The sequence below is a fragment of the Drosophila novamexicana genome, unplaced genomic scaffold (genome assembly GCF_003285875.2).
Source record: "Drosophila novamexicana strain 15010-1031.04,08,12 unplaced genomic scaffold, DnovRS2.1 tig00000108-arrow-pilon, whole genome shotgun sequence".
Classification (NCBI taxonomy): domain Eukaryota; kingdom Metazoa; phylum Arthropoda; class Insecta; order Diptera; family Drosophilidae; genus Drosophila; species Drosophila novamexicana.
This window is the reverse complement of record NW_020824772.1, coordinates 4,529,897-4,542,510: the sequence shown is the minus strand read 5'-3', so window position 1 is coordinate 4,542,510 and position 12,614 is coordinate 4,529,897. Positions and strand designations below refer to the sequence as shown.

Genomic DNA, 12,614 nt, shown 5'->3' with positions numbered 1-12,614 from the left:
ATGTGTACTATGAGCCAAAAGCCGAGTTAAGATTTTGAAAGAATTCACAAAAAAACAAAATTGTTATTGGGTAAGTGAATGAAACCCAAACCTGAACTGACTAGGATCTACCGCATTTTACGAAACGCGCAATATAATTGGACATCCAAGTCCATCATATACTCCACTTCACATTGTGAACAGATGACAATGATATTCAATATGGAAAATGTTGCGTAGCTGTGTGTTTGGGCTCACCGTTTAAATAGGCACAAGAATGTATACATATAGTTTTTATTAATCCTTGTTACTATAAAGAACTCTATATTTAACAATGATAAATTATTCTGCATGTTTAAATTTGTATATATGTGTGTGTGTGTGTGTGTGTGTGAGAGCGGCTCCACGCCTGCGAGCCATTCTGTGGCGCTTGGGCAGCGGGTGTATGTATTCAATTTCGATATCCAATAATCCGTATATATTTGTTGAGAATTTTAAATAAATTAACTTGGTTAATAACAGTAATTTATGCACGCACAGGCGCTTAAAACGCCAGCACAGTGATGCATGAAACTCCAGTCACGGCGACCGGTTTATTCGACGGTACTGCAAGAAATGTTTAAGAATTAGCCAAGAGTTGCTTAGAGATTTTGGTGTTAACTTTACTTACACAATACGAATGGTGTTGGTGAAGCCGGAGCCCTGCTTCCAGCCAGTCACAATGACCACAGAGTCGCCTGCTTTGATGAAGCCGTTCTTTTTGCCCACCTGCAGACCGAACTGAACACGCACATCCACATCCTTCAGCCAGTCACCGAGTGCGGGCTCTGTTTAACGGGTTGCGTGTTAGATTTGGGTAGTGCAGCGTAGAATTGTGACACTTACCCTTATAGACAAGTGGCACTAGGCCACGATAGAGATGAGCCTGGCGAGCGGTTTGTGCGAAGCGCGTGACTGCAATGATTGGGCAACGTGGGCGATACTTGCTCACCAGGAAAGCGGACTTGCCGCTGGTGGTGATCACCACAATGGCGGCTGCCTTGGCCTTGTTTGCAGCCTCGACAGCGGCAATGGCCGCCGCATGAGGAGCATCCAGAGTGGATGCTGAGGCACCACGCACCAAATCAGCGAAAAGATTCTGATGCCAGAGAGCAGCTTCGGCCTCCTTGCACGTCTTGGCCATGGTCAGCACACACTCCAGCGGGTATTCGCCCTTGGCGGTCTCGCCGGACAACATGACACAGTCGGCACCATCGAGCACGGCATTGGCCACATCAGAGATTTCGGCACGCGTGGGACGCGGCTTCTTCACCATGGACTCCAGCATCTGGGTGGCGCAAATGACGGGCTTGCCGGCCTTGTTGCAGCGTGCAATCATGGCCTTCTGGGCCAGGAACACCTTCTCGGCGGGTATTTCAATGCCGAGATCGCCACGAGCAACCATGATACCGTCACCGGCCTCAATGATCTCATCCAGATTGTGCATGCCCTGCTGGTTCTCAATCTTGGAGATGATCTTAATGTTCTTGCCCTTTTCGCCCAACACCTTGCGGATTTCAGTTAGAGCGGCAGCATTACGAATGAACGATGCGAAGATCATGTCCACATCCTGCTCCACGCCGAACTGCAAGTCCGACTTGTCCTTCTCGGACACAGCGGGCAAATCGACTGGCACGCCGGGCAGATTGACACCCTTGCGGGAGCCAAGAGCACCACCGTTCTCCACTTCGCAGGTGACCGAGTCCTTGGTCACTTCACGGACCACCAGCGAGATGAGTCCATCGTCGACAAAAACGCGATTGCCCGGCTTCACAACGTTGACAATGTTTGCGTAGTCCACATAGACCACTTCGAGGGAGCCCTTTTCGAGGAATGCCTTGTCGGTGGTCAACTTGATGGTCTCGCCCTTCTTCAGCTCAATCTCAGCAGTGCCACTGCCGCCGATCAGGCCAGTGCGGATCTCAGGACCTTTGGTATCCAGGGCAATAGCCACTGGAAGCTCATATCCCAGCTTGGCCGAATAGTTCTTGGCAGCCTGTCGCACATTGGCCACCGTCTCAGCATGGTATTCGTGCGAGCCGTGCGAAAAGTTCATGCGCGCAATATTCATGCCAGTAGCGATCATCTTCTCCAGCATCTCCACACTGCGGGATGCGGGACCGATGGTGCACACAATGCCGGACAAGCGGACATGGGGTACGGGCGAGTCGAACTGCAGGCGGCACATGTGCTCCAATTGGGTATCAGCTCCGGCAGCCATGTTTTGCGGTACTTCGTTGGGCTACGATAAAATTACGAGAGAGGTTATTATTGACATATTGATTGCCAATTGCCAAAATAATTATCGTTGTCAATGAGGTGGTTTATGGTGCGGCATATCGATATGCCCACACTCGAGCCGAAAGTAAACAGTGCGAGATGGGAGAGAAAACGAGTGATTGGAGGGGGGAGGGGGAGGGGTCACCCACACGCACGAGAGAGCGCCAGCAGACGAGAGTGGGAGAGAAGCTAAGATGTAGTGCCATGGTCTATGCCAAGAGACAGACGGAGCAGATTTTATGCATCGGTAACGGCGCGACGCTGCATCTGCGAAGGTCACACAACTTTTGCAAGTGCAGCAAAACAGAAAAGTAAAGGAAAAAAAAGTTGCATAATGGTAAAAGAACAAATAGAAGGAAAAATTGAGAAACATTCAGTTTTGATACAGACTGATATGCATATCTTTATAGACACTGTTGATGGATTACAGAACACGGTCGGGGTTTACCTTAAGCTGTGGTGCCTCGTCGTAAATTGTTACGTTAACCATTTTGTTGCCTACTAAGTTGGCGCTGTATAACCAACGATAATTATAATTAGAGTATTGCCCAACACGGATGATACGCACAAAACAAGAGGTTACGATGCGCTGTATAGCAAAAATGTTTGCGTTGAAAACCTAAGCGCACTGGGGTTTTTCACACACTGGCACAGACTGCTCGACTGACTGACGGCTCTTGGTGGAAAATTTTGGCAAAAGCATTCAGAATGTCGGTAATGCAATGAGCGCAAAACCCCGACACTCTGGTGAAAATAAATGCCAAACGAGAGTCTCGCCCGAGCCGAGAGAGCGGCGCCAGTGGTGCAAAAAGGCAAGCGGCAACAGGCCACCCCTAAAAGCCGCCCAAGCACGATACTGAGAGACAGCACGAAAAAGTTTATGTGAAAAAAGTGCGGAAAGCTTGGCTGTCACTGGTGCTGCCTAGCACGAAGCTGGCGATTAGTCAGCCGGCTACTTAATCGGATGCAATAATAAATACTTGGGATCGGCGCGAGAGTGTAAACAAAAAACTGATCGTCAGCTGTTTAGGGTCGAAAATACCTATACATATAATAAAATATTTGTTTCTAGCTATCAGCTGTCGTCGTAGAAAAAGCCGCCACTGACCTTGAATTAAATGAAATAATCTCCATACCGTATAGGACGCATGCTCTCTCTTTCTCCCTCACACCCGCCACATGCAGCGAGTGCGTGGAACGCGCCAGCTGCGGGGGTGCTAGCCGCGTGATACGCACAACAATGGAAAAGCTTTTGCTCTAAGAGCTTTTACGAATCGAAGCAACAACAACGATAGAAAGTTCTCTTTAGGTGAAAGTGCTGGCACTTTAAACAATCTCCAAAAGGCTGTTGGTCTCTGCCCTTGAACCTGCTTGCGAAGGACATTGTCACAATAACTGAAGCATGAATAAAAACTAGCTTCGTTTGAATTCGACCTGGCGCGCAAATTAAATTAATTTAAATGAATAAAAGCCGGCTATTTATTATCAGCGTTTAATTACTCATCGCCGCATCGTGGGATTTCGACTTTTGATACACGCAAAATTCGGACACACAAACACATTTTGTTTGTTGTGTATGTGTATGTAGGGCGATAAAGGTGTTCAATTTAAGGTTTATAAAATATAGACACTTGGTGATTATTATTGCATTTTCCAATGGCGTGTTTGCGTTATATGTGTGCAAAAGAGTGTATGTGTGTGCTTTCGTATGGAATGACTTCTATTTCACCTTTACATATTTTTTACCCGCGCGATGGCCGGTCACACAAATGAGTGAGTGTGCTGGGCCGTACGTATGTATGGGTGTGTGGGATCACTGTGTTCTCATAATACGGTTAATCGTTTGCATCATCAACAAACAAAAGCAACAATGTAGCTAGCGCCAATTTGCTCATTTATGCAAAAATGCGCTTTTCCAGTTTCGGATTAAAGTTATCGCAGTTCTTATGTATGTATGCATTTAATAATATACATATATAGTATGTATACAGTTATACGATTATAAATAAATCAAAAATTACCTTCTGTGAGTATTTAAAGTAACGTTTAGGTATAGATGTATTGCTTCTCCTGTTTTGGAATTAATTTACTTTAAATGCACAGGCTGTGTATACACTAAATACAGGTTGCGAGTTGCGAGCGATCTGTTTTGCGACTAAGAACTTTTTCGATATGCCGCAATAGAAAGTTTAGGGAAATTCGATATCGAAAGGCATGCTGTAATCGATACATCGCATACGATGTGGACTCTATCGATATATTAAACTGAGGAATAGCATGATTGCCACTAGTTTTGACGACTCAGCTATTTTATAGCTATTTTCGGAGGTCAGCCGGAAACAGTTAAAGCAAATGTTTTGAAACAGGTTCGTTTAACAATTCGTCACTTTTATTGGTTAATGAATATGTACAAATTGATACTTATGTCTACGAAAAAAAAAACCCGGCCAATATGTCTCTGGTTTGAAGCAAACCGATTGCAGAATTTATAAAAATATTTGTAAATTTGCGCAAACATATAAATACAAAATTTGGTAAATTGACAATGTGATTTTTTGCTGTGGTTTTATATTTTTTTAAGTTCTTCGATCAAGGCATTGCATTTAATCAATGCCATATCCTGTAAATAACTAACTGAATCGATGTGCAGCAAACTGTGCATTTGCAGTTTCGCCTCCAAAAAGTTGATCTGTGCCTTAGTTGCTCGATGTGGAAAACCTAGAAGGGAAAAATGTGCAAGTTAACGGTAACGAATGGTCAGATATTCATAACAAAATTACCTTCAATTAGACAAATGCTGGTATGACAGGGCACCGTCAAGTCGGCTGGATAACGGCGAATATCCTCTTCGGTTACCGTCGATACATTCGTAAACTCCACGTACATTACGTTGTAAGTGCAGTTGACCTGATTCTTTTTAATTTCAGTCACCCTGGCGCGATACCACTCTTTTTCGAACTTAGCAATGACGTATTCCTTGAGCCTGATAAATAAAATTACAAGAGTGAGCCATAAATTCGGTGGTGACCGAACCTTGTAAAAGTATAGCACATTTGCGATATATAACTCTATATATTCAAAGGATTGTCGAGTTTGTCTGTATGTTGAGAGCAAAATCGGGAGTCTTCATCTAAGTAGCTTTAATACTAAGAGACTAGACTGCATAGAAGCAGGGGTTTTTATGATCACATTTTGCTTTACATAATTTGTTCAAAGCTTTAGATACTTACATAGGTCTGTAGGGTTGCGAGTCCTTAAATTCCGACAGACGAGAATGCAGTTGGGAGAAATCACGCGCATATGTGCTATCGAAAGCGCCAATAATGCCTCGGGAAACGTTCGCATTGTCCACAATGAAAACATCGAGTCCTTCCCTATTCTTGATCATAATACGGCGCATTTCAAAGGGCTGTAAAAATGTTGAGAAATCAGCCAAAAAGCTTGAAACAGTAAATGCTACGTACAGCAACTAACAAAGGTTCAAAACTAGTTATATCAATAGTTTTCGATGTGATCGGACTCTGGCTATCAACAACTGTTGCTGCAGGCTTCAAATTGGTTTGAGTTTTCATGGCTATTATGTTTTTTAAATTTGCGATCGCTTCACTTTTGTCATTTTCATTTTTGCTAGATTCGAATGCTAAAGTTTGAATGCTTTCCACTGGAACATTATTAAATGCCACATTTTCTTTGGGTTTCTCTTCAGAGTTCTTTGATTCCTTATCTAATTTATAACATAATATTTCCTTATCTTGCTCCTGTTCAGAATTTGGTGGTTGATCCCTTTTCAATTTCTCTTCCATAGCTTTTACCAATTGAGCACATTTTGTGTCTAGTTGAGACGGCTTTACAATAGATTCTAATTTTAGTTCCTTGGTAGCCGATACAATTTTGACCTCCAAGTTGTTGTTGTTGCTGTTTTTTTGTTGAGTGCCTGCCTTGAAAGGCATGGCCTTTTTATCATATGATACCGTTGGGCTACCAAAAACTTGCATATTCGAACTAAAATCGAGTATCTGTATGTTCAACGATTTGAGCGTCTCCACATGCACCAATTCGATTTGCTTATTGCCGACATTGTTTACTATAAATCTCTCTCCCTCGAACTGTGAGAGAAACCCATTAAGTTCATCGTTTAATGCATAGTTTGGCACACCCTTAAGCTGCAGCTCCAAACTGTGGCAGGGCAGTTCCAATAGCTCGCCGCTAATTTCGCGCATTTCAGCGCCATTTCGTAGTTTGGCAAAGCCCAAATCCAAGTATTGGAGACGCGCACACTGATTGGTGCGTACTCCAATTACTTTGACACGCTGAAATCGTCCATTGTATTTGGCCAGCGCATAGCCATAAACCCTAAGTTTTTGTATTTCCGGCAGCTCCTTGCCCAGTAAGTTGACCTAAAAGCCAATTTATAACTAATTAAATAAACATTTACACATATGAATATATACACACTCAGACCTTCTCACAGATTTCTAAATATGCCTTCTCAGCGGCTTCGCCAGCGTCGCGTATAAAGCAGCGATTCGGCGACCGAAAGCCCGTGATGTAAACAACGCTCCCATTCACAGGCATGGCCACATGAGGCGGACCTTTAAATTTCAAATCCATTTTCTTTGAAGTGCTGTCATTTGAGCTGTTATTGTTGTTGCTGCATGACGGCTTAGCTATAGCAACACTCTTCGCTGTTTCGTTTGTATTGCTGGTCTTATCACACTCTTCAATACTTCCGTTCGCAACGCCATCTGCTATCGGAGGGATAGGTTTTGCTGATTCGTTTGATTTTTTAGTTAGCTCAGCTTTTGTTTCATCTCTGTTGGCATCAGCTGTGTTGTTGACTGCCGGGATGACATCTTTGACAGCTACTTCGTGAACAATTTTTGGAACAGCAGGCATTGGGGGTACTTCCATGACGCCAAAAGCGGAGCACTCCATTGGATGCACCAGAGCGGGTATTGAAAAGCATATATACCTGTGGCGTTGCCAATCGTTCAGCTGGCATTTCTTTGTACAATAAAAGTCGCCGCATCGATGGCAAGCGAGACTCGTTTTGGATCCGCAAAGCACACAGAATCCACTAGGTGCCGGAATTACGACATTAACCTTCTCCATTTTCTGACCTGTGTGGCCTGGAAAAACTTTTTTGCTGCAGCTCCGTTCTTACACTGACAGCGACTTCGCCACACACAATTCAAATGTCCAAATTTTTCTACGGACTAGGGATGTAAGAAGAAACTTCGATACTTTTTTTGAACGGCATCGATTTATTTCGTGTTTGCGATGTATCGTCAGTAAGCGAAACGAATTTTAAGGACTTCAACTAATGAAATGCCATAGTTAAGGTATTTCTCTTAAAAACTTAATATTATTAACCTATTTGTTTAGTTTAATTTAAATTTTTCGAATACATAAAAAACCTGTTCTGCGACATATAATTAGTAGTAGGGAAGATTGTTCAGATTTTTCAGTCACAAATTTAAATAACATTGAAAATTTAAAAGTTTTACAATGGTGAGCTTTCCCCTCATAAAACTGGGCGCATTAGCTGTCAGGCAAATAACTAAACCCATTGGCAAGATCATCAAGAAAACTGCCAAATCTAATCAAACATTTAATACATATCTAGTCAGTACACCCGCCCAAAGTAAGTAGCAGAAACTCTGTTAAAAGTTTAAAGTTACGATACAGCTGAGTTTTGCATCCTTAGTCTACCATTGGATTGGGGTAAGAGCGAAAATGCGTATGCTAGGCATGAAGCAACCAAAGTTTGTTCCACCATTGAACAAAACAATGGCTATTGAAACAGGAAGTAATCTACTCGGCGAGATAATCGTGTTTTCAATATGTGTAAGCTTGTTGTGCTTGGAAGTTTCGCGGTAAGTACAGGGTATCGATGTGAGGCTTACTAATAAATATTGCATTTTTATCAAGACAAGCCCGGAATGAGAAGTCAAAGCAAGACAACCACCGGGACCAGAAAGAAAAACTGAAAAACGAGATAGAATTATTAAATGATCGAGTTGTGAGCCAGACTTATGAAATTAAAAATCTTAAAGCCAAGCTCAGGCAATTAGGTGTTACTCCTTGTTAAATAAAGAGCGTGGGTATTACAAAAAGGGATTCGGTGTGCAATAACATACATATTTTGTTCTGATTTAATCAAATAATTTTGCGCCTTTTGTCAAACACGATAACTCTGTATTTAAAAGCCGTTCCATAAATTTCTGTTTACAAAATGGCCATCGGTGCATTTCCTCTTGGAAAAATTGCCATTCTGGGCATAAGGCAAATCACGAAGCCAGTTAGCGCAGCTCTGAAGACCTTTGCGGTAAACAATTCAATATTTAGGAAGTACTTGTGCGCGCCGGCCGGACAATTAATATATTGTTTCGAAGCTAGATGCAAGATGCACATGTTGGGACTTCCCCAACCCAAGCGGATCCCTCGACTAACGGAAAAAATGGCCACAGATTTGGGAGCAAACTTACTAAGCGAAGTTTTTACACTGGGCTTAGGAATATATCTAATATATTTTGAAGTTTCCCGGTAAGGTTTGGTAGTATGGTATGCATAAAATAAATATATTTAATATTTGTTTATAGGCAAGCAACAAATGATCAGAACAAAAATGATATACATAAGCAAAAACAAGAGGAACTAAATAGGCAAATATCTTCATTAAAAAATCTGCTCGACTGGCAGGAAAAAGAAATTAAAATAATGCATCAGCATTTAGACGAATACTACAGAGAGAATAATTAGCGTTTTAAAAATGTTAACTTTAATGTTGTTTGTTTAACTCGTAAATATTTTTCATATCGTCTATCGACTATCGGTTATCGGACAACACGCCGCTTCGAATACAAAACAGCTGTTCCATCGCTTTCCTATTTGCCAGCCCTAGTCGCTTTCGTTTTCCGTGCTGAGATTTTGTAATACAAAACACCGTAAGAAATGGTTATTGGAGTATTTCCAGCCGCCAAACTTGGCGTGTTGGCAGTCAAACAAATTAGCAAACCCATTGCGAATGTGTTAAAATCCAATGCAAAATCAAGTCCATTTTTTAGGAAATACATATGCATGCCGCCGGCTCAGTGTAAGACTCATTTGTGTCTATACGTAGATTAAAATTATTAATGCACATCGATTATCGTTATCTTACAGTTTACAATTGGGTGGAGGTGAAGACCAAGATGTGGGCGCTGAATCTTGGCCGGCCCGTCACTGTGCCACCGTTGACCGAAGCCATGGCCATTGAGCTGGGGGCTAATCTGCTCGGAGAGTTTATTATCTTTGCCATTGGCGCCGGTTTGCTGATATTTGAGTACTCGCGCCAAACCATCAAGGAGAACAAGAAAAATGAGGCTTTCCAAATGGAAAAGATGCAGCTGACCAATACGCTGACTGAAATTAACTTCCGATTGGAACGTCAGGATGCGCAAATACGAGAAATGACGCGCGTTCTGGCTGAATTGGGTCAGTTATTATATCGCTCTTATATAAACGTATTATGACTAGTAGAATGTTCTGTTTAACAATTAGATTCACGTAACATCTTCCGATGGCATAAGGAGCCACTGCCGGAGTACGTGCCCTTTGACCCAAATACTCCAGATCAGAGCGCCAGCGCAAGAAATCCTAAAACATACGAGGGTTTCTATGATCCCACCGGCGGCATGGCATTCCGTGCCCTTAACTTTCTACAAACGCAAATCTTTATTGATGGACGCGATCGAAAGGGCAAGCAGGCGCTCCAGCAGATAGATGAGGTGGCCGCCCAGCTGGAAAAATCACTTGAAGAGGCTGTAAGCAATGCAGAAGTGCCAGTGAAATTATTGCAATGACGAACTCTGGAAGTGGAGCAGGACTTGGCACTGCTCATGTATGCCATGTCAATGGGAGAGCAATAGTTCGCTGCATAATGCTGCACCAAATGGATAACTGATCACTGCTTGATTTGAACAAAATGAGTGTTAACTTTACATATATATATATATATAGATAGGCAAAAAGTCAAGTGTATATAACGAGCATATGTACATTGTAATTGTATTTATTAATTTTTATTGTTACCGAAGAGAACTACTAAAGAGAGATGTTTAAATATGATTTGTGAAGAAATGTTTAATGACACCTGCTTTCCTATCCCTGATAAACGAATGCCTGCAGCTGGCGCAGCTCCTCGCCACTGGATGACAGTTCGCCTAAATATTTGTAAAACGATGTGCAAATGTTGTAGAGACTGCGGCGCACTGCGTAACGCAAGTGATTGAAGCTGTTGCTGGTTGTGCGAAAGTTGGGCATGCCGTTGCTGAGCCTGTCCAATTCACACTTGAGACGATGCAATGCCTTAATGATGCCCGGCAAGTCGTCCTGCACCACACCATAACTATCCTCATTGATTGAGGCGACGCAGATATGCGCTAGCGCCTGTGTTAGCCAGATAATGGGCAACGCATTTTCCAGTAGAAATTCCGTCTTGGCGCCTTCCGGCTCGGAGAAGAAATAAACTATGCCAGGAATACGACGCAGCAGCTGTTGCAGCAACTTCTCCAGCTTCATCGACGTACGCTCGCACCAATTTGGCACATGGCGTATGCTATCCATGGCTTTTGTATCCCATTCCTGGTTAGAAACATCACGTGGTAACGAAACAACAGGACGAATGCCATGCATATGATTGTACTGTCGAAGCAGCAGCTTTTCGGCCAGCAGAGCGGCACTACTGTCGCTGTGAATAGACGCAAAATTCTGTTCATTGCCTTTCATCAAGCTGATCTGCCGCATTGAATCGCTAAGCTCTTCGGTAAAATTGCCCACGATGCTGACACATTGGTCGCATAGGGCGCGCCAATTGGCTGGCCGATTGCCTGGCTCGGTTAGCTGAAAGATTTCCGTGCGCACCGCTGAATTCTTGCGTTGTGCTTCTTCGTACAGAAAATTGGCGGCTAGACACTGCACTACATACACATTCAAGACGCCCAGACCAGCCACAACGGTGACCTCCTGCTCACTGCCAAGGGAAACGCGATTGCGTGCAACAACCATTGGCAATTTCTCGGACAGCAGCGTGGCATAAAAGCATCGCATGAGATGCATGTTGCTCACTATCTGAGCGCTAAGCAGCCAGCCATAGAATAGCAGTCGTCCATTGCTAATCACATCTAAAATGCCCAGCAGCCGATCGTCCGTGTCCACGTTGACTAGCACACTCAGCCTGTACTTCAGAAAGGCACCAAATAGCCAAAAGATAAACGTGTAGCATAGCGTGGGCATCACGGAACTGATTGGCGCCTTCAGCAGGGTGCCATAGAGCAGCTCACGCAGCTTTTCTGGACGCGACTGTTCAGCAAAGTCGAAATCAATGGATGCTTCTTCATGCATGTACTCGGTGGCAAAGTAGTAGCAGCCGGCGGAAAGGCCCATGCCCAGCAAAAAGATGTGATAGGAGTTCAGACAATCCTGGCCATAGCACTTATGCACAAAATGCCTGTGGGGAACACACAGTTATGAAATAGTCAAGAGACGTTAATGTAGACATACCGATAGTCCGTGTGCAAATAACCCGTGTACAACCAGGCAGTTAGGTAGCCCACGACCAAATGTGCGAATAGAAATAATAGTTTGCGAGGACCATTTTGCAGCAGCCAGCGATAGCGTGTGGGACAGTAGCGACGCTCGGCGAGATGCTGATGGGAAAGCGTCATTCCGTAGAACACAACGGCGCCAAGTAGAGGAATGCAGGCAAACCACGTGTAGAAGCTGCACACCAGACGCAAGGAGCCCATTATCCAATCCAGTGGATGCAGCAATTGAAAGTTAACAAGCAGCAAAAATACGGTAAGCAGCAGAAATTGCACGCCCACGCTGAGTAATACGGCGCGCACACATCGCCCAAATAATAACAGCTTGCATGTCGTTATAGTCGCGTTAGACATTGCTGTGGTTTCTTACAAACACTAATTTATTATAATTTATATGTTTCAATATACAAATATATGTTTGGAGTTTGCAAAATAACACAGCACCAGCACAGAAGTCGCCGGCTCCGCGCGCTTTGTTGTTTTCAGCTCAGAGGTGCAATGGATTAAGAAATCGATTTCGATAACTTTGAAATAGGAATTGATAAGCTGTTAAGTGGTGGCATGCTTAGATAATGGAATTGTACATTTTCAATAATCTGTTAATTTAACCTTTCAAATTATATTTTATCCTGTCTTTGTTATTTTAATAAAGGCAGATTTTTTAAACGTATGGGCTTCAGTACATAACGTATGCGTCACGTAAGCGCAAAGTAAGCAACGTAGCGTAATGTT

The 12,614-nt window shown here is 43.3% G+C and overlaps 4 protein-coding genes across 8 annotated transcripts; 1 reads left to right on the top strand and 3 right to left on the bottom strand.

Annotated features, from left to right (window-relative positions):
* Positions 1 to 259: 259 nt before the first annotated feature.
* On the bottom strand, positions 260 to 4,446 carry LOC115771743 (pyruvate kinase). 2 transcript variants are annotated; one of them, XM_030717572.1, is made up of 4 exons: positions 4,320 to 4,446; positions 865 to 2,260; positions 650 to 806; positions 260 to 585 (listed from the first exon to the last, which is right to left on the bottom strand). In XM_030717572.1, exons 2-4 carry the CDS (start codon positions 2,237 to 2,239, stop codon positions 573 to 575), a joined length of 1,545 nt encoding a protein of 514 aa, XP_030573432.1. In that variant the 5' UTR covers positions 2,240 to 2,260; positions 4,320 to 4,446; the 3' UTR covers positions 260 to 572. The 2 variants fall into 2 exon arrangements, with proteins under 2 accessions (XP_030573432.1, XP_030573431.1); XM_030717571.1 differs by lacking the exon at positions 4,320 to 4,446 and adding an exon at positions 2,747 to 2,932.
* A 245-nt stretch (positions 4,447 to 4,691) lies between these two features.
* Positions 4,692 to 7,624, bottom strand: LOC115771621. 2 transcript variants are annotated; one of them, XM_030717399.1, is made up of 5 exons: positions 6,760 to 7,624; positions 5,763 to 6,695; positions 5,529 to 5,707; positions 5,079 to 5,281; positions 4,692 to 5,016 (listed from the first exon to the last, which is right to left on the bottom strand). In XM_030717399.1, the coding sequence occupies exons 1-5, from the start codon at positions 7,408 to 7,410 to the stop codon at positions 4,865 to 4,867; spliced, it is 2,118 nt and encodes a 705-aa protein (XP_030573259.1). In that variant the 5' UTR covers positions 7,411 to 7,624; the 3' UTR covers positions 4,692 to 4,864. The 2 variants fall into 2 exon arrangements, with proteins under 2 accessions (XP_030573259.1, XP_030573261.1); XM_030717401.1 differs by lacking the exons at positions 4,692 to 5,016; positions 5,079 to 5,281 and adding an exon at positions 5,296 to 5,457.
* A 123-nt stretch (positions 7,625 to 7,747) lies between these two features.
* On the top strand, positions 7,748 to 10,157 carry LOC115771623 (putative OPA3-like protein CG13603). Of its 3 annotated transcripts, XM_030717404.1 has the most exons (7): positions 7,748 to 7,942; positions 8,006 to 8,174; positions 8,230 to 8,626; positions 8,698 to 8,844; positions 8,901 to 9,394; positions 9,463 to 9,774; positions 9,841 to 10,157. In XM_030717404.1, the coding sequence occupies exons 5-7, from the start codon at positions 9,253 to 9,255 to the stop codon at positions 10,140 to 10,142; spliced, it is 756 nt and encodes a 251-aa protein (XP_030573264.1). In that variant the 5' UTR covers positions 7,748 to 7,942; positions 8,006 to 8,174; positions 8,230 to 8,626; positions 8,698 to 8,844; positions 8,901 to 9,252; the 3' UTR covers positions 10,143 to 10,157. The 3 variants fall into 3 exon arrangements, with proteins under 3 accessions (XP_030573264.1, XP_030573265.1, XP_030573263.1); XM_030717405.1 differs by having other exon boundaries at positions 8,235 to 8,844; XM_030717403.1 differs by having other exon boundaries at positions 8,230 to 8,844.
* Positions 10,158 to 10,425: 268 nt separating this feature from the next.
* Positions 10,426 to 12,404, bottom strand: LOC115771622 (nucleoporin Ndc1). The gene is made up of 2 exons (XM_030717402.1): positions 11,842 to 12,404; positions 10,426 to 11,788 (listed from the first exon to the last, which is right to left on the bottom strand). The coding sequence occupies exons 1-2, from the start codon at positions 12,234 to 12,236 to the stop codon at positions 10,441 to 10,443; spliced, it is 1,743 nt and encodes a 580-aa protein (XP_030573262.1). The 5' UTR covers positions 12,237 to 12,404; the 3' UTR covers positions 10,426 to 10,440.
* Positions 12,405 to 12,614: the final 210 nt, after the last annotated feature.